This window comes from Leopardus geoffroyi, chromosome A1 (assembly GCF_018350155.1).
Source record: "Leopardus geoffroyi isolate Oge1 chromosome A1, O.geoffroyi_Oge1_pat1.0, whole genome shotgun sequence".
In the NCBI taxonomy this organism is placed as follows: Eukaryota; Metazoa; Chordata; class Mammalia; order Carnivora; family Felidae; genus Leopardus; species Leopardus geoffroyi.
This window is the reverse complement of record NC_059326.1, coordinates 89,598,694-89,623,145: the sequence shown is the minus strand read 5'-3', so window position 1 is coordinate 89,623,145 and position 24,452 is coordinate 89,598,694. Positions and strand designations below refer to the sequence as shown.

The 24,452-nt window shown below is 37.5% G+C and overlaps 1 protein-coding gene across 3 annotated transcripts in view; it reads left to right on the top strand.

Moving 5' to 3' along the window:
• The window catches only part of CNOT6 (CCR4-NOT transcription complex subunit 6), a 76,816-nt gene extending 62,950 nt beyond the window's left edge, over positions 1 to 13,866 (top strand). For 2 of the 3 annotated variants that reach the window (XM_045484479.1, XM_045484461.1), the window contains 8 exons: positions 228 to 332; positions 413 to 481; positions 1,794 to 1,951; positions 2,739 to 2,893; positions 3,486 to 3,640; positions 4,562 to 4,792; positions 6,591 to 6,793; positions 9,469 to 13,866. In XM_045484479.1, the coding sequence (XP_045340435.1) occupies positions 228 to 332; positions 413 to 481; positions 1,794 to 1,951; positions 2,739 to 2,893; positions 3,486 to 3,640; positions 4,562 to 4,792; positions 6,591 to 6,793; positions 9,469 to 9,681 (1,289 nt within the window). In that variant the 3' untranslated portion in view covers positions 9,682 to 13,866. The remainder of the gene's footprint in view (positions 1 to 227; positions 333 to 412; positions 482 to 1,793; positions 1,952 to 2,738; positions 2,894 to 3,485; positions 3,641 to 4,561; positions 4,793 to 6,590; positions 6,794 to 9,468) is intronic. The other variant, XM_045484469.1, reaches the window with a different exon arrangement.
• The last annotated feature ends 10,586 nt before the right edge of the window (positions 13,867 to 24,452 follow it).

The following is a 24,452-nucleotide window of genomic DNA, read 5'->3' as shown; positions in this document are numbered from 1 at the left end:
CCACAATAATTGTTTTCTGGATACTTCTGCAGAACGTGGTTTCAATCATTTTTATTCTTCATGTCAGAAACTGAAAAAATATTTCCTCTAGTTTGGTATCTTACTAATAACTACATATATTGTGATAGGTCTGATAATTTTGGTATGTTTTTTCACTTTTGCAAAAAAGTTTTTCACTTTTATTACCTTTCTTGGTTTCATTTTACCTTTTTAAAAAATATTTCTAGGAAATCCACTTACCCAGGATATATTGAACCTCTATCTGGAACCAGATGGAACAAGAAGGCTACTGAACTATTTGCTTGATAATTTGGCAGGTACTGCAAAAAGAAGTAAGTGGTCATTTGCTTAAATGATTTTTTTAAGAAGATGTGTAAGAATATTACTTAATTTTGTGTTTATATTCAACTAGTTTCAACAGAACAGCCACCTCCAAGATCTTGGATTATGTTACAAGAACCGGACAGAACAAGGCCAACTGGTTGGTAGCCTTATATTTTTTTAACTTATTTTTACTTGATATTACATATCTAACAGTGTTGTTGGCATTCTTTAGATTATGGGCTGTGTTACATTTGTATGCTTGAGATTGATTTGTCTTGGGAGATCATAATAAAGACTTAATTATTGCTTACCTGATCTCTGTAATATGCTGTAGGTCTGCTGTAGAGCAATGCTTCTCAACCTCAGGCATTTTTATCCCCTGGGGGACATTTAGCAATGTCTGGAGACATTTTTTGATTGTCACAAATAGGGGAAGTGCTACTGACGTCTCATGGTTAGAGATCAGATGCTGCTGAGCATGCTACAGTGCACAGCACAGCCCCCCACAGCAAAGAATTTACCCACCCGTAATGTTAGTGCTGCCATTGTTAAGAAATTATGTTGAAAAGATGCCTTTGCACACTATTTTTTTTTAAATTTTTTTAAAATGTTTATTCATTTGTTGAGAGAGAGAGGAATGGGGGGAGGGGCAGAGAGAGAGGCAGACACAGAATCCAAAGCAGGCTCCAGGCTCTAAGCTGTCAGCACAGAGCCAAACATGGGGCTCGAACTCACAAACCGTGAGATCATGACCTGAGCTGAAGTCAGACAGCCACCCAGGCGCCCCAGCTTGCACACTATTTTTTAATTGGGCTGTAAAGAATTGATCAGACTCATTTGTTATAATAAATATACCAAAATCTTTATATTGGAAGTTTTCAAACCCTATTATGTTACAAATGTATTTGATACTACAGAATTGTAAGACAGCTAAAGCACTTACTTGAGAGAGAAATTGAACTAATGACCCCTAATTTCCTTTTAACTTAAATTGTATGAAAATAGTTTGGGAATTACATGATGTGTATAATAGGATTTAGTCTATGATACCTTTTCCTTTTGTGTGAATTAATAATAGTTGCTCTTTAAAAGAAAATAAGCCATGCCTATTAAGAGGATTGTCAGTTTTCCACGTTGTACATTAGCAGTTAGCAAAGTGGTAAGGGGAGTATAGAAATGAGGAGTCCTGGTCTTACAGACCAAGGGACTCAAGATCTTAGTCTTTTAGCTTTGAGCCTTCTGTGGTATCTCTGTAGCATTAGATAACACATTGTGTTATAATTTGTTCACCTATCTGACCTTCCTTCCTTATCCAACTTATATCCGCTATGTCTGGCAGATATTAGCTTTTCAATGAATATATATTGAATGAATAAAGTCAACCTTAGCATTTAAGTGAAAACTATTGATATTAATTATGTTTTTTTTTCTGCCACGTGTGTGAATAAGTAAAGTTATCTTTCCTACAGCCTTGTTTTCTGTCATGTGCTATAATGTTCTTTGTGATAAATATGCGACCCGGCAGTTATACGGCTACTGTCCATCTTGGGCACTAAATTGGGACTACAGGAAAAAGGCCATTATTCAAGAAATTTTGAACTGCAATGCTGATATCATAAGTCTTCAGGTAAGTCATCAGAACAGTGTTTAAATTGCACAAATGCCCCAGTGTTGATAAGCAAGGAGCAAAATGGGAATGCATTACCCTGACACATTTAAAGTTCCAGCTTTAGCACTTCTTAAAGTATTGGCTTTTTCTGTTTTTAGTGAATCCTGGAACATTCACTACCTGCTTCATTTAGCTGTGCTGTGCTGCCACATTAAGCAAATAGGTTATTTTGGGTTTTAGGCATTTGCTTTGACAGTTAAAATATTCATCTTTCCCTCTCAAATGCCCTTGCACACTATTTTTTAATTGGGTGGCAAATATTATTGAAACTGTGGCATTATCAAGGTATGGTTTTACTTTACCATCAGCAGTAATAGAGGAATTAGGACATGGTGGAAAGAGCGTTGAACCTGATGCACAGTAACTTTGGGGTCTCTGTCCTCTTCTGATAATTCATATGACCTTGGGCAAGTCGCTTTCTCCCTGTGGTCTGAAAGTATGATCTGTGATGTTCCTTCTACCTCTGTTGATTCTTGTTCCCCATCTATTATAAAACATAAGAAAATATACACACATGGAGGTGTATGTCTTTCCATTATTTACTCCTAAGCAATAGGATACCAGCAGGTATCTATAAAATGACAAGTAGGGTTTCAGATAAAATATGTTGGAAAGATGTTATGTTCCTCATTGTGCATAGCAGTCCTTTGAAATTATTTGAGCCCCTCAAACTGTACACATAAAGTTAATGCGTAGGACTGATTTTTTGTCTTATGAAATAACTTTGCCATTTACAATTTTTCAGGAGGTTGAAACAGAACAGTATTACAGTTTTTTTCTGGTAGAACTGAAAGAACGTGGCTATAATGGATTCTTTAGTCCTAAATCTAGAGCTAGGACAATGTCAGAACAAGAAAGAAAACATGTCGATGGCTGTGCAATATTCTTCAAGACGGAAAAGTAAGTCCTCTTACATTTAAAAAAGAAAATTTTCTCAGTATTTGCAGGGAGTCAAGGGTGTAGAAATTAGTCGACAAATAAGAGAATGAAGCATTGTTGTTATTGCTCAGTAAAACAGTACTCTTCAATAGTTTTGTTTTAAATCATCAGAAATAATCTTGTTTTGGAGACTTGTTGAAAGTGCTGCTGTTTCTTCAGGTGTTTACTAGGGTTTAACTCCAATTGTTAATTGAAACTTCTTGTAATTAACATTCCCTCTAGGATGGTAGAGGGATTCTTAAACCCAGATTTTGGAAAAGATTTATTTAAAAATTACAAGATGGACTATTCCAACATGAAACTTACACAGAAGATGACTACCTTATCTTACATTGTAAAAGTATTTCAAGATGTTATTTGTATCAGTAACAGACGAAGAATAACTTGAAACAGATGTGGGAAGCTTGGTGTTAAGTGTGGACGATTTTCCATAATGTGATTTACTTGCCATTGTATTTGTTCAGGAAGTTCGGGAAAACTGCATTTCCCACAAAGCTAATACTTTGGTATTCCCAATTCTATGTTTGTGTGTGTGTTTTTGTTTGTGTTTTAGATTTACTTTGGTTCAGAAACACACTGTTGAATTTAATCAGCTAGCAATGGCAAATTCAGAAGGGTCTGAAGCCATGCTGAACAGAGTCATGACAAAAGATAACATTGGAGTTGCAGTACTGCTAGAACTTCGAAAGGAATTGATTGAAATGTCATGTGAGTGACCTTTTCACTTCCTGTAAAATTGACCTCCAAAATCTGATAGAAAGCAGAAAATTTGTTACATATTAATAGTCTTGTCTAACACCTGAAGAAACTCAGTGAGAATTTAAGTCCTTTCTAAAATATCCTATCCCTTTCTCTCTACCACAAAGCTTAAGATTGAGAAAGCAGTGCCCAGAAAAGTATTCCAAATTTTGAAAGGCATAAAATCAGAGGAGAAAATGGGTGTTTTTGCTCCCCACTATTTTTCACACAAAAACAATGTTGAAGTAAATATTAGTTAAAATAACTGCTCAGAGAGAAGAACTCCATACAGTCCTGTATTTCTTAACAGCAAGGATACTCTGTAAGCTAACTTCTCTTCCTGACCTACTTGTAATCATTACTTTAAATGTCTTGCGTTTTGGATAAATGGACCACTTATTTCAAATTAAAAGTATATTTAGAGTGACCATCGTGCTGAGAACTGGAAGTTCTGTCACTTGAGGAACAGTTGGAACTAGAGATACTTAACCTGAAGAGTCAAAAATGAAGATGGAGCTTGGTGACTGTATTAAACATATCTAGGAAAAAAGGCTGTAGATTTGATTTTGTGAGACTCATTTTAGGATATCTTGATGAAGCTAGAAGTTTCAAGGAGATAGCTGTTTTGGCGGAGATAGAATGGGCTTTGTTCAAGTAGTGAATGCCCTCTACTCAAGAGTATTTACCCAGAGGCTGTTCACCCAGAGGCATAGATGACTGCTTCTCAGGTTTGTGGTCCTGTTGATTGATTTAGTTGTCGGGAGATTGTTAGGTAAATTTTAGGGTCCTTTTTTGTTTGGAAACTGTAAAATCCTTTAAGAATCCTGTAAGAATATATGGGCTGATGGGCGGGTTTTGTCTGTCTGTTTCTTTTCTTTTTATCTAATATAGCTGGAAAGCCCCATCTTGGAACAGAAAAACAACTTATTCTTGTGGCTAATGCTCATATGCATTGGGACCCTGAATACTCTGATGTGAAGTTGGTTCAAACTATGATGTTCCTCTCAGAAGTGAAGAACATTATTGATAAAGCCTCACGAAACCTCCAGTCCAGTGTATTGGGAGAATTTGGAACTATTCCACTGGTGTTATGTGCGGATCTTAATTCTTTGCCAGATTCTGGTAAGAAAAGTTCTTTTATATAGAATGCTTTTTTGACTTAAAATGTTTTTGTAAGGTATCATTTCTGATAATCCCAAATTTAGTCAAAATGAATATTCAGTTTGTAACGTCAACTATGAATCAGGTTTAACATATTTTGTGTGCAAATAGGGACTATTTTAAAAATGAGATGAAAACCTAAGAAGGAAGGACATTAATCATCTTCGATAAACACGTGGTTGATAACTTGAAAGAATGTGTGATTAGATTTCCATATCCCCAGGTGACATATAATCCAGACTCTGAGAAAGGTTATTAAGACCACTTCTTTGGGATTCCAGCATGTAGTAATACAAACCAGTTTAAATTGGATATTTACAGGATTTCCGTTTTGGTGGGCTTGATTAGAAAAAATAATCCTTATGGGTGCTGGGTGGCTCAGTTGGTTAAGTGTCTGACTTTGGCTCAGGTCCATGATCTCGCAGTTTGTGGGTTCAAGCCCCGTGTTGGTCTCTGTGCTGACAGCTCAGAGCTTGGAGCTTGCTTGGGATTCTGTGTGTCTTTCTCTCTCTGCCCCTCCCCCACTTGTGACTTGTCTCTCTCTGTCTCTTAAAAATAAATAAATGTTAAAATTTTTTTTAATATAAAAAAAAAATAATAAACCTTAGGTGGAAATTGAGATCCTTTATTTACACAGATCGGGCAAGTGATTTGAACAACAACAATAAAAAAAAAAACAAAACACCAAAAAACAGGGATCTTGATTTTTATTACAAAGCAGAAGAATACAGAAAGGCTTATTTCTGAATACTTTTCCATTAGATAGTACAGTGAACAAGCCGTAGTTCTTATAATATCACACTAAGTACTTATTCCTTTTTATATTTCAGCTCCTCCTTGATTATAGTCTCTCATTCACACAAAATACTTTCCCTGGCACTTGTGTATGTGTGTAAGCATGCATGCACACACATACGTCCGCTTGGGTTGGTTCAGTTCACTAGTACATCACTGCCGTCACGATACATGGGAGCTGTAACTATGTTAAAATTCATTTTCAGGGCAAGTAAAGGTAGCTGAGGTCCATAATTCTTTAGTCCATCTCATCAAGCTATCTGGGCATTACAGCTGCTAAAGCAGTTGAGAACTATTCTCTAGTAGTTGCTGTATGTGTGTTCTGCATTCTGTTTAGCTACAAAGTATCTGAGGGGCAAAGGGAGACTCTAGTCAAATAATACATAGTAAGTCTCATTTCAGTGTTAAAAATAGTGGCAGATGCATGGGGAAGTGTCCAACCTTGTTAACTAATGAAATGCAAAGTAAAAGAACTATTTGTAGAGCCCATCTAACCGGTGGCGTTCTCTTATGTAGTGGGCAGTATGTATAATGGCACATTAATCTTAATCTTGGTATTTTATACCAGGTAAATAATTCAGCATAAGCAGAAGCCTACATACTAAGATGTTGATTATGGTATTAATTCTTTTTAAAAAGTAGAAACAACCTGAAGTTTTTTAAGAAATAAGGAACTGGTTTAACAAATATGAAACACCAGGGTAGTTGTATTAAGCAGCCATTAAAAAAATGGTGATCGAAAAGACACGAGTTCATGTGCCACAGCAAAGTATAAAATATGCAGTATACTACGATCAAAACCATGTAAAAATGGATTTAGATAGGTTCTAGGAGACGTAAAACAACCAACCAAACATTTTAGAAAGGAGGAACGTGCTGTTTAAAGTATTTACTGTTACATTATAGTTTTGTACACTGCATATTCTACTTGACAGTGAGCAAAGGACCTGTATCTTCATTATAGGTGTTGTGGAATACTTGAGTACCGGTGGAGTAGAAACAAATCATAAAGATTTTAAGGAACTGAGATATAATGAGAGTCTTACAAACTTCAGCTGTAATGGGAAAAACGGGACAACCAATGGAAGGATCACTCATGGTTTCAAGTTGAAGAGTGCCTACGAGAGCGGCCTGATGCCTTACACAAATTACACGTTCGATTTCAAGGTGACTTTTGAGATTGAGAAACTTTTCAAACCTCCAGTTTTTTTGGAGAGTCTTGTAACTTTATCATGTCTTTAAAATGTGGATGTGTAGAGGTGCCTGGGTGGCTCAGTTGGTTGAGTGTCCGACTCTTGATTTTGACTCAGGTCATGATCCCAAGGTTGTGGGATCTAGCCCCACGTTGGTCTCCTTGCTGAGTGTGGAGCCTGCTTGGGATTCTGTCTCCCTTTCCTCTGTGCTACCTCCCTCCCCGCAACCACTCATGTGCACACATGCGTGCGCTTTCTCTCTGAACACAAGTGTGGGTGTGTGTTCAGACTGGAAGCAAGCCATCTTGAATCACTTCACAGCAGTGTTCTCTTATCACTCTTCTGTGGAATTTGATGTGATCCGTGTCCCATTCCTACTTGAGAGGTACTTGATAGAATCATTTCCAGGGTGAGAAGTCATATGAAATAATGATAGTAAATCCTGAGTTAACTGTTACTGTTTTGGGGCAGATACATTTCTTATATGCTCAGCTGTTCGGAAAGTACTGTGTAGTATCTAATTTGGTGTCAGCTGGAGTGGCATATTTCATCTCTCATATTATAATTTAAGTGAAACTGTACTCCTCAAGTGCCAAAATGTGTTTTATATTAGCCATTTTAAAATACATTTTCTATTTATTTCATACACAGTTAACGGCTTACAATATGGAGCCTTGCCTTAGAGCTTCTCCTCATTTTTAATATCAGTGATTGTTGGGGCGCCTGGGTGGCTCAGTCGGTTAAGCGTCCGACTTCGGCTCAGGTCATGATCTCGCGGTCTGTGAGTTCGAGCCCTGCATTGGGCTCTGTGCTGACCGCTCAGAGCCTGGAGCCTGTTTCAGATTCTGTGTCTCCCTCTCTTTCTGACCCTCCCCCGTTCATGCTCTGTCTCTCTCTGTCTCAAAAATAAATAAATGTTAAAAAAAAAAATAATAATAATAATATCGGTGATTGTTTAGGACTTGCATTCATCTGTCCTTTTTAACCATTTTTTGAATTTCTGCTCTCCTAAATCTTAGTTTTCCATTTCTAACCTCCTGGAAAAATAATCATTCAGATTAGATTATGTGTTAGAGTGAAAATACTAGCGTTAGCTGGTTCTTAATTTTAGAGGGGGAGCACTGTTTAGACTTAGAGCTTGAAATCTTTTTAATTTGACTTTGGAGGAGCCACAGTACTGTAGATAATGATTTAACCCTGGGAACAAATGAGTGTGTCGGGTTGAAGAGAGGCTAGAGGAGACTCTGGGGAAAATGAACATGTGAACAACAGAAGAGTAATCAGAGAGAGGAAGAAAACCAGGGCAGTGTAGGAGCCTACCTGACACGGAAAGAAGGCCTTTCTAGGGAAAGAGGAGTGTGCTTTGTGCTTCAGAAAGATGTTGGTGAAAGATGCTTCACTGGAGAGCTAGGCACAGAGACTGGAATGTGGTGAGTTGAAGAATGAGGTGATTGATAGTGAAAACCAATATTTTAGATTTTTGTTTTAAAGAGGAGGTGAGGAGGGCACCTTCGTGGCTCAGTCAGTTAAGCATCAATTTAGACTCAGGTCATGATCTCACAGTTCATGAGTTCAAGCCCCACGTCGGGCTCTATGCTGACAGCTCAGAGCCTGGAGCCTGCTTTGGATTCTGTGTCTCCCTCCCTCCCTCTCTCTCTCTCTCTCTCTCTGCCCCTCACCCACTCATGCTCTGTCTCTCTCAAAAATGAATAAACATTTTTAAAAAATGTAAAGAGGAGGCGAGGCTGATAACCAAAAGGTGGGAGAGATAGGGATTTTTTTCTCTCTTGTTCCTGTTGCTGATACAGAGATAGGAAGACACCTGAATGTGCTTAAATATTTTTGGCTGAAACCATGTTGAGGAGAGGCTCAAGTTACAGGGAGGAGAGGGGCAAATAAACGCCAGGTGCTGTGCTGGGTGCTGCTGAGGATGTGAAAGTCAGAGATGGCCCTGCCCTCATGGAGTTGACAGTCTGATGGGAGAGGCAGGTCTCGACCAAGCAGATGAGTGTGTAGTTACACCTGGGGTACGCCTTAGCAAGAGAATAAACTTGGAGGTGGTAGCAGGTATTAAGTGGGTGAGGGCAGGATTCAAGAAGGTCTTTGGAAAGTGAACTCAACACGCGAAGGCTGAGAAGAAATGAACCAACTGACATGTAGAGAGAAGAAAGTGTTCCAGGCAGAAGGAACAGTATATGTGGAGGCCCTGGGGCAAGAAAGAGCTTGGCATCTTCAAGGAATGTCTTCCCCACCCCCACCCGGAAAAAAGAAGGCTAGTGTGGTGATAGGGTAGTGAGCATAGGAAAATATTACAAATCAAGTTAGGGCAGAGAAGCAGAGGCCATACCACGAAGGATCCTGTAGGTCTCATTAAAGATTCTAAAAAAAAAAAAAAAAAAATTAAAAAAAAAAAAAAAGATTCTAAAAAGTCCAGAAAGGAGGAAGAATCATGATTATTATTCCTACCTAAACTGTCTTCATTCTGCTAGATTGGACATTTGGGGGACAATTTGGTTTATGTCTTCCTACCTCTCACACGCCAGCCACTTTCTTTACCAAACATGACTGTAAGGGTATGTTTTGAAAGCTCTCAGTGTTTCAGTATTCTCTTATGTGAGGCTGTATCTTTTTTTTCCTTCTATTTTTCAGGGTATAATTGACTACATCTTCTATTCTAAACCTCAGCTGAACACTTTAGGCATCCTGGGACCTCTGGACCACCACTGGCTAGTTGAGAATAACATCAGCGGCTGCCCACATCCACTCATCCCCTCCGACCACTTCTCACTTTTTGCACAACTGGAGCTCTTACTGCCTTTCCTGCCCCAAGTCAACGGCATTCACCTCCCTGGCAGGAGGTAGTCAAGTACCTTCAGAGGACAACCTCAATTTCACTTGTAAACTCATAAAATCTGAATGTGGGGGAGTGAGGTATGGCCACCAGGGTTTTGTTTTGTTGTTTTCTTTTCCTTGAGGATTTGAATTTTCGATCTTGATTATTTGATAAGGATATCGTATGAAAGCCAGGTGCTAGCAACAGACAAATTCTGAGCCCAATATGCTTTATATACTGTTAGACAGGGATCGGTGTGTTTACACCTATCTTTAATTTGTTACAAGTAATTTTCCTGTTTCTTCTATCCAATGTAATATTTTCATGCCTTGAAATAGGAAAATGTTTGAACAGCATATTCTCTTTGCACAGAAATCTGTAGCACTACTTTTTTGAGGCCAGTAATAACATCCAGAGACCATTCTTCCATACTCTACTCCCTCCCTTTTCAGACTTGTTTGTAAAATAGAGACTTTGAATTTAGCCTTTATGATTGTATATGATCCACAGAAGACCTGATTTATGAAATTTTGTACTAAAAATTCAGATTTGGAAATGATTGTATTGTAAACTAAGGCTAAGTTTTTTTACTGTTTCATGTGTTATAAAGGCCAGCTTGTAAAAGAAGTTGCAACAGACTTTCTCTGCTGATGATTTGCACTGTTAGGGTTTTGTTAGCCCTTTTGTACTACTTTATTTTTAAACTGAGAACATTGCTCTTTAAATCTAAATCTGCTTAAAGCTTTGGACATTTTCTCAGACCAGAGGCAACTTATTCATGAATTCCTGGGTTTTTACAAAAACTATCTACCAGGACAGATAAGCTGAGCAGTGAATGATCTGTAGGCATTTATGGACTGAATGTAATGGTTGATATATGTACATTCTGATATTTTTTAATCTTTAACTTTTTTAAGTTAAAAAATTCCAGCTGCTTGGATACAGCTTCTTAACTCCTTTTTGAGACACTTCCTGTCCTATCTCCACTGTGCCTGCCTAAATTTGTTCTCACCAAGCACTGCCTGTGCATGCAGAGAAAATCTGTGCATCCTCTTTTATATTTTTTAAATACTGTTTTAACATTTGTGGGAATTTTATGAAAATGCTTTTGTATGAGCTGTGGCTTTTTTTCCATTGTGAAGCATTGAATATCCCATTTTGGAACATGTTCATAGGGTGGGTCCCTGGGTCTTTGCTCACCAGACCCAAGCACTGCTTCTTGGTGTCTGTCATTGCACAGTGCTGTTCGTCACCCAGAATACTACTATCATGTGAATTCTTTTTGTTTTCCATGTGTTTTTTTTTAATCATTCCTTTTTTTAAAAAAAAAAGAAAATAATTTTCCATTTATGAAACAGTATAAATGAGATGTATTTTCAAAACAGGTCCCTACGACAATTCTTCAGATCATTTATAAAGTGACTGAGTCATTTTAGTAGGTCAACCGAGATAAAGGTTCTGTTGTACCCTGTATTTTGCCCATAGTGCCAGTAGTAAATTAGAGATTAAAGCCAGCTTTTAACTTTGCAAAGGTAACTTGTATGTATTCTGTTCTCATTCATTCATTCTCTCAAAAGTCAAATGAATTCAGAGGGAACGTGGTCTAACTGCTTTTGTTTCAACTGCAGGCAGGGGAGCAAAAGGACACCATGTGAGCATTAAGAAAAAACGTTGAGATGTTCTTAATTTTTATACAGAGAATGAGTCATTTTGGATAATGACTTAAAATTTTATGAAAAATATTCAGCACTTAAATGTGCTTATTCTGTTTTTAAGAGAAAATAAAATTACATGCTGTTTAAATAAATGATTTTTTTTCTTTTTTAAAGAATTTTCCAAAAGGTGTTGATCTTGAATCTTTGTCTGGGACCTGGTTTTTCCTTTGAGGGTTTTAAAGATTTTGTTGTGATGACTTTTTATTTTTTGCTTTTTGTTTTAAGTTGTGCTGACACCAAACACATCCAGTTTATAATCAGTACATTGGAAAGCTGGTATTACTGATGTAGAACCAATGCATAACTTTTTATGGGGTTTTTGTTTTGTTTTGTTTTATTTTTTTGTAAAGTGTGAATAAAAGGTGTGTTTACTCATTTTTCCTAAACACTGTGTTGGTAACGTGCATCATGACAATTTCCAGCGAGGGCGAGCTGGAGCTGGTTGGACTGATGAGGCAAGGGAACTGCTTTTCCTATGATCTGCATTACATGAGAACAGGTCCAGAGAGCTTTATGGACAGGGGAGGGGAGAAGCACTTACTCATTTGTATTTGTTAACAGAGGATGTATTCTTTTTGTAGATGCTGGAACTAGAGTGCACTTGTTAGATGCTAAAGGTTTGAGCTTTACACAAAATGTTTTCATCTGTATTTGTTATTGTCTACAATATATTCGAATTTGGGGGCAGCATAGTAAGATATGAGGGCCTGTTGTGTCTCAACTATTTGTTCTTGCCTCTTCTGGGCACACTGCATTCTGTGGGCCAGTTTGAACAGCTTCTTCATCTAGTGATAAATTGAACCAAGGGTGTAGATTTACAAGTGTCACCTTCAAAAGAGAAAGAAATATTTTGGGTCCGTAGGGACTGAACAGTCACACCAAAATAGACTGATAACTTTTGTTAAGCAAAGTTTTGTGTTTTAAATCTTTTCTGTGTCCTGAGTAATTTCCAATAATCCATACTCCTTAAAATGCAATAAAAATTAGTATGTTTTCACAGTATAGACTTTTTTCAAAATTCTGTAACACATATATTTAACGTGGTGTTGCCATAATGTAATTTCAGTGTTCTTGCTGGATAAATCCATTTTATGAATGTTTTACAGAGAATTTTGGGGTATGTTTTCTGTTTTTACTGATCAGAAATTTGGAGGCACTCAATTCCTTGTTGTAAATCTCTTGAAGTACATTTTACCGTATTACTGGTAATTATTTATGCTTTGAGAACTTAAATAATGTTCATCAAAATTAACTTATGGCATAATTTAAACTAAAGTTGTAGAAATTGTTGATTGAAACTTCAATAGTTCTAGAAGACAGGCAAGGAACATCTCCAAGAAATGTGTTTTCATTCTTGATTTGGTGACAGCCAGGAAAACTTACTTTGAGTTAGCACTTTGAAACCTAAGGACATTATTAAATTGGGTGGAATGCACTTCTAAATGTTGAAATTAAAATTTCAAAGCTTTTCTAAGATTCAAGCTTTCAGTGACAAATTCCAGTTGTAGTATTCCATTTTTTACTATTTCAATTCATGGAATTCGTTTCCATAGTGACTTCTAAGGTCTTAGGGTCATGTCATCTGTAAGACAAAAGCCAACCTAGGCAAAGCAATTACAGCAGTTTGTTCTTTTAATGAACCTATCAGAGTATTCCATACAAATGCTGCAGATAATTCAAACAACACCTTTAGCAAGTGTCTCTCCCCTACTCAGAAACAGTATTTTAAGATGTTCACTTGGCTCTTCTTTTTGGTTACATAAAGTTTAATAACTGGTATGTTGAAATAGCGTCTAAAATAGAAGATCTAGTCTTTATTCACAGTACATTATCTTGTGTAATATGCACTGGGCTAATTTGTGTTTACCGTTCATGTAACAGAACCCAGCACATTATCTGCACTAAGCTTGAAGAATGTCGCATTTGCCTAGGCAGCTCTTTGATAAGGGTCATGGGAAACTGAATATGTACCTATGGACTGGTGGTAACAAGGGCTTTTACTGTTCTTTTCAGTGGAACCTTCTTGGTCAAATTGTAACTAGCTAGTATTATATTTATATACAGGGTCTCTTTTCTTTACTGATGTATTTTCCTACTCATAGCCAACCAATAAATTCAATATCTGTTTCAAATATCTTAAAAGTGTAATTTGTATAGCTGTAGTACTGAGGTTTGATAAGAATAAGTGTTAGCAGACCATATGATTAAAATTCTGAGTCGTCTGGGACAGGGTTGTAAGTCATCCTCTGAAAGGGTGAGTGAATGGGCCGTGATATGGGAGACCATGTACTGACTGTGTTTTCTGTATAACACTCCTATCTTTGCCAAAGTTCAGTTTGATATTTGGGCAACTGATGGTCCATTTGCATTTAGGAATTTTGTTGTTGTTGTTGTTGTTACCAATATACCTCGTTCAATATAAGAATTAGGCTCATGTGTCTTCCGTCTTTTTTGGAAGGAGTTTGACGTATTTTAAATAAATGCTTTTAAACACGGTAACAAACATTGTGTTGGTGGGGTTATACTAATTCATTAGATGTTTTGCTTTTCATGTGTGTTATTTTATTGTATATATAAGCTTTAAAGATGGGATTTCCCAACTCTTCAGAAAAAGCCCATTTGCTTTTTGGAAACTACTTCGATAACACATGTGAGTTTTTATGTATGCTAGAAAAAGTCCTTTAAAATCGGATGACAATGAGCATTTGCCAAGACTGTCCAGTTTTTAAAGTAGGCATTTTCTACTTAATCCTTAATATGTAATTTTGTCTCTATAACAGAAAAGTCTTGTTCCTCGTAACTGTCAAGAAGTAAGTGTGTAAAAAAGTAAATGAAGTATTATGCCCGTGTTACTTTATAAATTCTAGTTTATGTTCTTTAGAGGAACCAAGTACCTAAGGGAACATGAAGTGAAATATATTTAGAATAAAGCTTTTTGGGTTCTAGGTAACATGTATATACGGAGAATTCCCAATTTGGGGTGTTATTTAGGTATTCACATTTTAATTGATTTTAGAATAAGCTTTCACGGGCACCTGGGTGGCTCAGTTGGTTAAGTGTCCCTCTCTAGGTTTCAGTGAGTTCCAGCTGCACGTGGGGACTATAGACTGACAGTGCGGAACTACTTGGGGAATTCTCCCTCCCTCTCTCTCTGCCCCCCCCCCCCATCTCTCAAAATATAAATAAACATAAAAAAATAAGCTTTCACAAGTACTGTAAAGACAACTTTAGTAAACATTCTGTGTTAGAAGAATCATACAGAAGATAGTTTTTACTAGAATTTTATGAGAGGTTGAGAAACATTTCTCTAAGTTAATTTCTTCCAAATAAAAAACATAAAATGTTCAAAGTGGATTGCTCTCCAAATGACTCTAACTGACCAGTCTGTAGGAACTGGGAAAACTAGTGGATTACAAGGTGGATTGTGAACCAGTTTTCTGTGGTTTCTTTAGCAACATTAACATTTTTAATCAAGTAAGTAAGGAGATGTCAGTTTTTAAAAATTTTCTTGAACTGCAACCCTCAGATCACTCTAATATTCAAAAGCTGTTCAATTATTTTGGGCCTGTCATAAGAAATTTTGCTCACTACACTAGTGTGACTCTGCAGAGGCGGGCAGGCTCAAAAGTTCTCAGGCCATCCTAGCACTCACTTTGAGTAAGCTGCAGGCCCCAAGGAGCCCATCAGCACAGCCGTGTCTTAGTTAATGTCGTATCCACCAGTCCTTCAGCCCTGTGAGTTCCGTGTCTACCCTGCATGGCAAACCCACTTGTAGTATCTATTTTGCAATTTTACGTAATTCTTGAAAACCTGGTCTGTTAAAGACTGAAAAGGAATGATGGCATGACCAAAGCTTTCCTTTTAATACTCCTGCTGATGGAGGTGGCTGGTTCTCAGGGCAGTGACATAGGTGTGAGGGGTATATGCTCAAAACTGTGAGCTTTGTGAGTTAGCAGAACCTTCTCTCCTCGTTGATACGATGCTTGTTAGTGGTAACTTTGAACAGGCCTGATAGTGGGAGCCCTATGTCCATTTTGGTGAATCAGAGTTGTTCTTAATGTACTTTTCTTGGTCACCATACTCATCAATACTCATTTGAAATTTCTTCTTATCAGACATGCTAAGATTGGAAATACAGATTTATCATCCCTGGTCTCTGACTTCAAGTTGCTCTTTAGTCATTATAATCCAACGTAACATGTGCTAAAGGTACACCAGGCATGGAGGGAGCAAATCTCTGTGTACATGAGCCTATAAAGTTTTCTAGAGGGGACCTTAGAGCTAGTTTTGAAGGACTAAGGACTTATTTCCCAGGTGAATAATAGCTACAATAAAACCCTTTGTGAAAGGTGCATAGTTATGAACAGAATGGATTTAGAACATGTGCATCTTTCAGTGGGAAGTACACTAGTGAGTGGCTGGGACACAGTAGATGCCTTTGGAACCTTGAGCCATAGGTGGTGAACTTAACTCTGTAGGTGGAGATAAAGAGCCACAGAAGGATTTTTAAGACCTTTGTTAATGTTTATTTTTGAGAGAGAGAGTGAGCAGAGGAGGGGCCGAGAGAGAGACACAGAACCTGAAGCAGGTGCAGGACTCAAACTCACAAACCTTGGGATCATGACCCGAGCCGAAGTTGGACACTTAACTGACTGAGCCATCCAGGTGCCTCTAGAAGGGTTTTAAATAGAAGCAGCATTACCAGGCTTATGTTTCAGAAAGGCTGCTGTAGTAGTGCTATGGAGGGTGGATTAAAACAGTAAAACTAGGGGCGCCTGGGTGGCTCAGTTGGTTAAGCGTCCGACTTCGGCTCAGGTGAGTTCGAGCGCCCCATTGGGCTCTGTGCTGACAGCCTGGAGCCTGCTTCAAATTCTATGTCTCCCTCCCCTCTCTGCTCCTCCCCTGCTCATCCTCTGTCTCTCTCCTTCAAAAATAAATAAAAACATTTAAAAAATTTAAAAAAACAGTAAAACTAGTTAACTGGCTTCTGCTGTGGTCTGTAAGCTGAGGATGGCTTGCGGGGCAGTAAGAGAAGAGAAGAAAGAAAGGAGAATTTGAAATGTTCAGGAAATAGAATTAGGAAGAACCATGATTTATCCCTCCTCATTTGTGGGTGAAAAGCAAGTTTTGTTCAGTCACTCCTTACTTTCATTAGACAAACCCTGACTCCATGTAAGAGATGTGTTTGCCTCAAAAGCAACCTGTTTTTTTTCCTTTACTGACCTCACCGAAACATTTAGGCAAAGAATTTTGTTTCTCAAGCTACGCTTTACTACATTTCGCATTATTTTTCATGCAGATTTTAGTCTGCAAAATAGATCCAGTGTGTCTCTCTGCTGAACAATTAAGTAATTAGTAGGCATTAAAAGATACTTTAAGGACCACCTGGGTGGCTCAGTCCATTGAGCGTCTTACTTCAGCTCGGGCCATGATCTCACGGTTCATGGGTTCATGGGTTCACAGGTTCACGGGTCCTGCGTCGGTTGGGCTGACTGCTGACAGCTCAGAGCCTGGATCCTGCTTCAGATTCTGTGTCTCCTCTCTCTGCCCTCCCCTGCTCGTGCTGTCTCTCTCTCTCTCTCTCTCTCTCTCTCTCTCTCTCTCTGTCTCTCTCTCTCAAAAATAAACATTAAAAAAAATTTTTTTTTAAGATACTTTAATACAGCAACACATAACAAATGGAAGGAATCCAAAAATTCCAAACCCAAGTAAGTATCCCCTCACACCGAGGATTAGACCTGTGTTCAGTCTGGTAACCTCTGGCCACACGTGCCTTTTGAATACTTGAAACATGGCTCGTATGACTGGAACTAAAATGTTTTTCTGTTAAAAGAAACCCTATTGTGATAGGACCAAATTTCCCTGTATCTGACACATTGTGTAAGATATGAAACCACTGTATTGTGTTAGACATAAACACTTCACCAGTTGATGTCAAAGAACTGTTTCTGCCCTATTTGACTAACCAAAGTAACACTAAGATGTGTTTGAGTTCTTTATGCTGGCAACAGGAGTTACTGTGCCTGTGTAAATCATTAGTAATTGAGATCCCTTTGTTCATTTTAATATAAATTATTTTTCTGGTTTAAAAACTATGGTCAAATTACTAAATTTAAAGTCAGTAGTGATATAGATAGAAGTGAGCGAGTCCCAATAAAGACTAGAAAGTGTGTCATTGAATTTCATGATGAATGACAATTGCAATTTACTGCACCAGAGGAAAAGGAAAAACCTCTGTTAAAGAGAGAGGTAATAAAGTGAACATTAAGATACATTTTCTTCAAATACTTACTGAATTCAGTGTTAACAGTCAAAAAAGAACAATAGATGAAATTAATCACCTGAAATGAAAGTCCCCCAGAAAGGTGTTTTTCGTTTTTTTCTAACTATAATAGGATATGCGCTTGTAGATTTGGCCAGCTATAAAAGGGCTTGTATTCTTCCACAGGAAAATAATTTTTTAATGGAAATATGGTATAAAAATATATTTGTTTGGAAATTTTGTTAGAAAATGAAGACAATATTTTACAAAAATGAAATACGTTCAGTTACGCCAACAGTTACCTACAGAATACAAGATCTTCCTAATACTATTAAAGATCAATTGGTTCAATATTTGAAAAGTTGAAAGTACTTACTAGCTTTAGAGGAGTTTTGTGATATAAAAGGCACTAACCAGTTAATACTTACTGTATGCTATTTCTTTTTTTATAACTTTTTTTTTTTTCAACGTTTATTTATTTTTGGGACAGAGAGAGACAGAGCATGAACGGGGGAGGGGCAGAGAGAGAGGGAGACACAGAATCGGAAACAGGCTCCAGGCTCTGAGCCATCAGCCCAGAGCCCGATGCGGGGCTCGAACTCACGGACCGCGAGATCGTGACCTAGCTGAAGTCGGACGCTTAACCGACTGCGCCACCCAGGCGCCCCACTGTATGCTATTTCTTAACGGACTTCCAAATTTACCAAGAAATGGGAATTCTCGGCCTAAAATCAAACTTACAGCTTAGATATTTTTGCATCTTTTATATCTGCCAAAAATTTTCTTCTAGATACGAAGAAAATTTGTTTCTGTCACTACAGATGGTACTCTAGCTATGTTAGGTTAAAAATCTGGGTTTATCGGAATTTTTTTTATGAGCCTTGATTTCCTTTATTGTGTTTCACCTTACGCTTATTGAAATTTCCGAAACAGACTGAAAAGTGTCATAGCTGATAAGTGTATATAATTTCAAATCAAAGAACCATCACCAGTTAAGACTATTCAGAGAGATAGAAGACAATTTAATGATCTTGTCTTCTTTTACTAATAGTAGCTCATTGGTTGAATTATGAAGAAATTTTAACAATGGCTTACAGTTCTTTTAATACCAATTTAAGGTTATCTTGCAATGAAAGGAATGCTTGCCAAATTTTCAGTAATCAATAGCAAACCATATCAGTATGATACACATTTTTCTCACCAGTATCAAGCTGCATATGAGTGAACAAAAATTGAAACTCCAAGGAAAGAGTATTTGTGACCTTCACAGACGGATACAAAAAATTTATGTTGTATCATGATACAAGCCAAGAATGCTGATTTTTGTACATTTTCTAACAAATTTTAATCGTAATCACATTTTGTAAGTTGGCCACTAAAACTACAAGAAAAATTTGGAACAATTTGTTGGTATCTTGGTAAGTTTAGGGTTGCTTTTCAAGAACAACTAGGCAGAAGATCAAGAAGGAAATAGCATACATGAACAACACTATAAAACAAGTAGACCTAACAGACATGTATAGAACACTCTACCTAACTGTATCAGAATGCACATTCTCCTCAAGTCCACACATGGAACATTCTCCAGTAGACCATAGGTGATGCCATAAGACAAGTCAATAAGCTTAATTGAAATTGTACAAAGTATGTCCCCTGATCATAATGAAGTGAAACTAGAAAGAAAGTTGGGAAAGTTGGAAATATGTGGAAGTTTAAAGTACACTCCTAAATACCAATGGGCCAAAGGAAAAAATCAGAAGAAAGGTCATAATAAGGACTGGAACAGAAAATAATGAAATAGAGAATAGAAAATAGATCAACAAACACAAAAGTTGATTGGAAAGATCAGCAAAATTGATGACCAAATGGGATTCATCTAAAAAATGCAAGGTTGGCTTAATATCCACACTTAATGTAATATACTTCATCAAGTAGTATAAAGGGCAATACGACAGGATCATTTCATTAGGCACAGAAAAATTCTATAACCTTTAATTTAAAAACAACAACAGAATATCAAAGAGGAATGGAAGAGAACTTCCTCAGCTGGATAAAGCGCTTTTACAAAGAACTCAAAATGGACAACCTACTTAATGGTGAGAGAGTGAAGGCTCTCCCCCTAAGATCAGAAAAAAGACAAGATGTTTACTCTTGCCACTTCTATTCAACATTATGCCAGATGCTCTAGCCAGGGAAATTAGGCAAAAAAAAAAAAAGAAAGTAATAAAATCTAAGAGGAAGAAGTAAAACTATATCTGTAGATGATATGTTCTTGTATATAGAAAACTCCAGGTAATCCACATACCAAAAACCTATTAGAACTAATAAATGAATTCAGCAAGGTTAATAGAAACAAGATCAATATACAAAAATCATTGTATTTCAATTCACTAGCAATGAACAAACCAAAAATAAAATTAAGAAAGCAATTGCATTACAATAACAATAAACAATTAAATGCTTGAGAAGAAATTTAGTGAAAGAAGTGGAAGACTGGTACATTGGAAATTATAAAACATTGAAAGAAGACCTAATTAAGTGTTAAGACTTTTCATGTTCATGGACTGAAACACTTACTACTATTGAAATGGTGATGCTCCCCAAACTGATCTACAGATTCAGTGTAGTCTCTATCAAAATTACAGCTGGCTTTTTGTTTGTTGCAGAAATTGTCAAGCTGATCTTAAAATTCATGGAAATCCAAGGAACTCCAAATAGCCAAACAATATTGAAAAAGAACAAAGTTGGAAGACTCAAACTTCCTGAGTTCAAATGTATTACAAAGATACAATAATCAAGAAGTGTAGTATTGGCCTAAGGATAGCACATAGATCAATGGAATTGAATTGAGAGGCCAGAAATAAACTCTTACATCTATGGTCAATTGATCTGTGACAAAAGTGCCAAGACACCTAAGTAGGGAAAGGATTAGTGTCCATAAGCAGAAGAATGAAGCTGGACCTCATTCTCACACCATGACAAAAAGTAAAAGGAATAAAAAAAAATCTAAATGTAAGAGCTAAAACTATAAAATCCCCTAGGAAAAAACATGGTATAAATCTTCATGACCTTGGGTTGAGCAATAGTTTCTTAGGTAAGACATCTTAAAGTGCAAGCAACCAAAGGGAGGAAAACAGATAATTAGGCTTCAATAGAATGAAAAACTTCTGTGCATCAAAGGAAAAGAGTGTGGAACAACAGCCCACAGAATGGGAGAAAATATTTATAAACCATGTATCTGATGAGTCTGGTCTCCAGAATATATAAAGAACTCTTACAACTCAACGATGGAAAAACAACCCAATTTAAAAATGGGTAAAGTAGGGGTGCCTGGGTGGCTCAGTTGGTTAAGCATCTGGCTTCAGCTCAGGTCATGATCTCACAGTTTGTGGGTTCAAGCCCCATGTCAGGCTCTGTAATGAGAGCTTGGAGCCTGGAGCCTGCTTTGGATTCTGTGTCTCCCTCTCTCTCTGCACCTCCCCCAATCACACGCACTCTCTGTCTCTCTCATAAATAAAATAAAAACATTAAAAAAGTTTTTTTTTTTTAAATGAGTAAAGGATTTGAATAGACATTCTCCAAGAAGACTGAGTTTCTTTTTGGAGTGATAAAAATATTCTGAAATTAGATAGTAGTGATGGTTTCACAATACTGTGAATTGTCTAAAAAGCCTTTGAATTATATACTTCAAAAGGGTGAGTTTTATGGGATTTGAATTATTTGAGATTCACTCATGTTAATGCATGTAGTTGTAATAGCTTCAGTGTGATATTGCCATTGTATGAATATTCCAAATTCTACCCTTCTCTGCAAGTATCTTTGCGTTGTTTCTAGTTTTCTTTCTCCTTCCCCCAACCCTTAAAAACATTCTGGTCTGAACATTCTGGTAGGTGCCACTGTGTGCTAGCTTCTCTAGAAGGTTGGAATTGCTAGGTGTTGGGGGCACGCATGTGATTTTTACTAGATATACTCATTCCTGTCCAAAGTGTTTCTGCTTACTCTCCAATCAGAAGTTTATGAGATTTTTCCCATTGTTCCACAACTTTACCAATGCTTGTTTTTCTCCGACTTCGTTTTTGGCAATCTGGTGGGTATAATGGTATTTCATTGTGTTTCTGTTTATCTTTCCTTTATTAATAACAGACATATTTTTGCTATTTCAGGTTCCTCTTATGATTTTATGCCTATTGAGGACTTTGTCCTTTTCTGGTTAATTCACAGTTCTTTATGTACACAGGATGCTTACCCTTCATTGGTTAATGTGTCTTGCATAATTTCTCGGTTGTCTTCTAAATTTTTCTTAACTTTGTATTTTGAAATATTTTTCGGTTTTCAGAATGATGAACTGATTTTCTTGTGTCCTCAAAATGTTACCAAACAGGCTATTTTTTTTTCTCTCTGTTTCAAAAACACACAGTTTAAACATATTTGATTAATGCCATCCATTGCACTTATTACCATTACTGACGTTCAGATTACCCCATTTTTGGCCAGTGAGAGATTTATTCAGACTGTTCCCTGTGTCTTTTTGGCACCATCCTGGTTGTCTTCAGTAGCTTACTTCTATTCTGGTATGAAAAGATGTTCTAGGTTCTGGAACAAGCCATTTCTCCAAAGACTCCTGGCTCCTTCAGTGAGAAATGGTGTCTAGAGGCCACAATCCAGGTGTGAGGATTCTCATTGCTACTGGATTTGTGAGTTTCTAGAAATTTTCAGGGGACAGAGATAAGAGATTTTTTTTCCTCTGAAGATAAAACACACCAGGTAATTATAATTGTACTTTCTGTTCAAATGTTGAGCCCTAAAGTTTTTACTGAACCTTAATAATCTTATATCAGCACCTTCTTTCCACTTTGCCAGAAATCTCAAGTTTCTTCAATAACACTCAGGTAATTAATCATTCGTCATATCACAGAATATGCAGATAATAGCCTCAATATAGCAACACCACCACCAAGAAAAACTTGATTTTTACTGTTCTCATTCTCATTCCACAATTTTTTGCCATAAAATTAAATGACATATGAGCCAAACACAAGGCATGGATCTAGTCTGAGTCTTATTTAGCATGAACCTACTGAAAATATCATGAGATGATTAAGGAAATTTAAATAGTTACTGAATTATTAAGCCATGATTGTTAACTTTATTGGCAACAATATTATGGTAGTGGAAATATAAATCTATAGATTTTATTTTATTTTTTTAAATTTTTTTAGCGTTTATTTATTTTTGACACAGAGAGAGAGCATGAGCTGGGGAGGGGCAGAGAGAGAGGGAGACACAGAATCCAAAGCAGGCTCTAGGCTCTGAGCTGTCAGCACCAAGCCTGATGCGGGGCTCAAACTCATGAACATTGAGATCATGACCTGAGCCAAAGTCAGACACTTAACCGACTGAGCCACCCAGGTGCCCCACAAAATAGGATATTTAAGGAAATCTAGCCTTCTGCCATATTCCTTCTTTCCCTGGGATTATGGTTGGTATCTTCCCAGGAATCTGCAGGGTGGAGGAAGCTAGCTATTGCTGTTAGGCTTGGGGTTTCAAGTGTAATTCATGAACTCCCTCTTCCAGGGAGTTTTGTGATTTCCCCTCCAGTGTTTGCCTGGGAAGGCTCCAGAGATGGAAGGTAGCAGGGTCATCTCAGGACGGGGTCCTTTCCTGAACCCCCAAGCCCCCTGTCAGTTCCAAAAAGCTCCTGTAGTAGAATGGTGTTTTCCAGTAATCCCCTTGAATAATTTAATCTAGCGCATTAATTGAGGAACATATGTAATGTTCCCAGAAATTGGCTTGTGGTCATTTCAGGTCAGGTCATGTCCCCACTGCTTTCTTCACCAGAGATTCATAATGATTCATCTAATTATCGGTTCATTTTTGTCCAGACCAGAGCCTTACACAAAGACTCAGAACCCTTGAGAATCTTGGGGGCAATAGTGTTGATTAGAGATTTAAATTTAATCTGGATCCCAGTGGCTGCCTCCCCTCTTCTAGGTTGATGTGTAAACTTGTCAAAATACAGCCGCTCCCCGCATCCCCCCCATTTAAAGCCCTGAATGTCCTTGTCAAAATAGGAACAGAAAAAAAGCCAGATCCATGTTTTCATATAAAATACATACAAGTGGATTCGATTGTCCACGGTGGGTTGATAGTCAAACCAGGGAGAACCCTTCCCAGAAAGCATGAAGCAGAGTTATATTTTTTCTGGAGTTATAATTTATCAATCAAAAAGGAGTTTTCTGGGAAGTTTCCCTCAAGACAGACATCAATATTCAGGCTCTGGGCACCTTCCCACAACACTGGGGATCAGTCCAGGAATGGTGGGTCTTCTGGTAGAATGGAAGGACCCAAAGTCACTAAATTATTTCAGTAATAAATTACCAGAAACCTAGAGAAAAACCAAACATGACATAGTCTTCCCTTAGTCCTGCTCCATTCCAGGAAAGAAAGCTGTCAGAGGGAAGATAACAAAACTTTCAAATATTAGCAACAAATGGCTAGCTTTGGAGGGTTCTCACTGATTTCCAAGGATTAGATAATTCCCATGCTTCATTAACAATTGTGGAGTGTAACAGGTGGGGGAAAAATCCAGTTTAACTAACTCTAATACTTGTCCAATCCCCATCACCTTTAATTGGTGGCTCTGAGTCACCTGCCAAGTGTCAGTAGTGTCACACACATGCACGCACCCTCACATAATCTGGGGCATGGTGTACCTCCTGAGGCATAGGGACCATCCCATCTGCAGGCCCCTTTAGCACCATCACTTACAGCAGGGGGAGGAACAGGCTTTGGTATCAAGGCAAGAAGAAATCAGCCTCAAAGC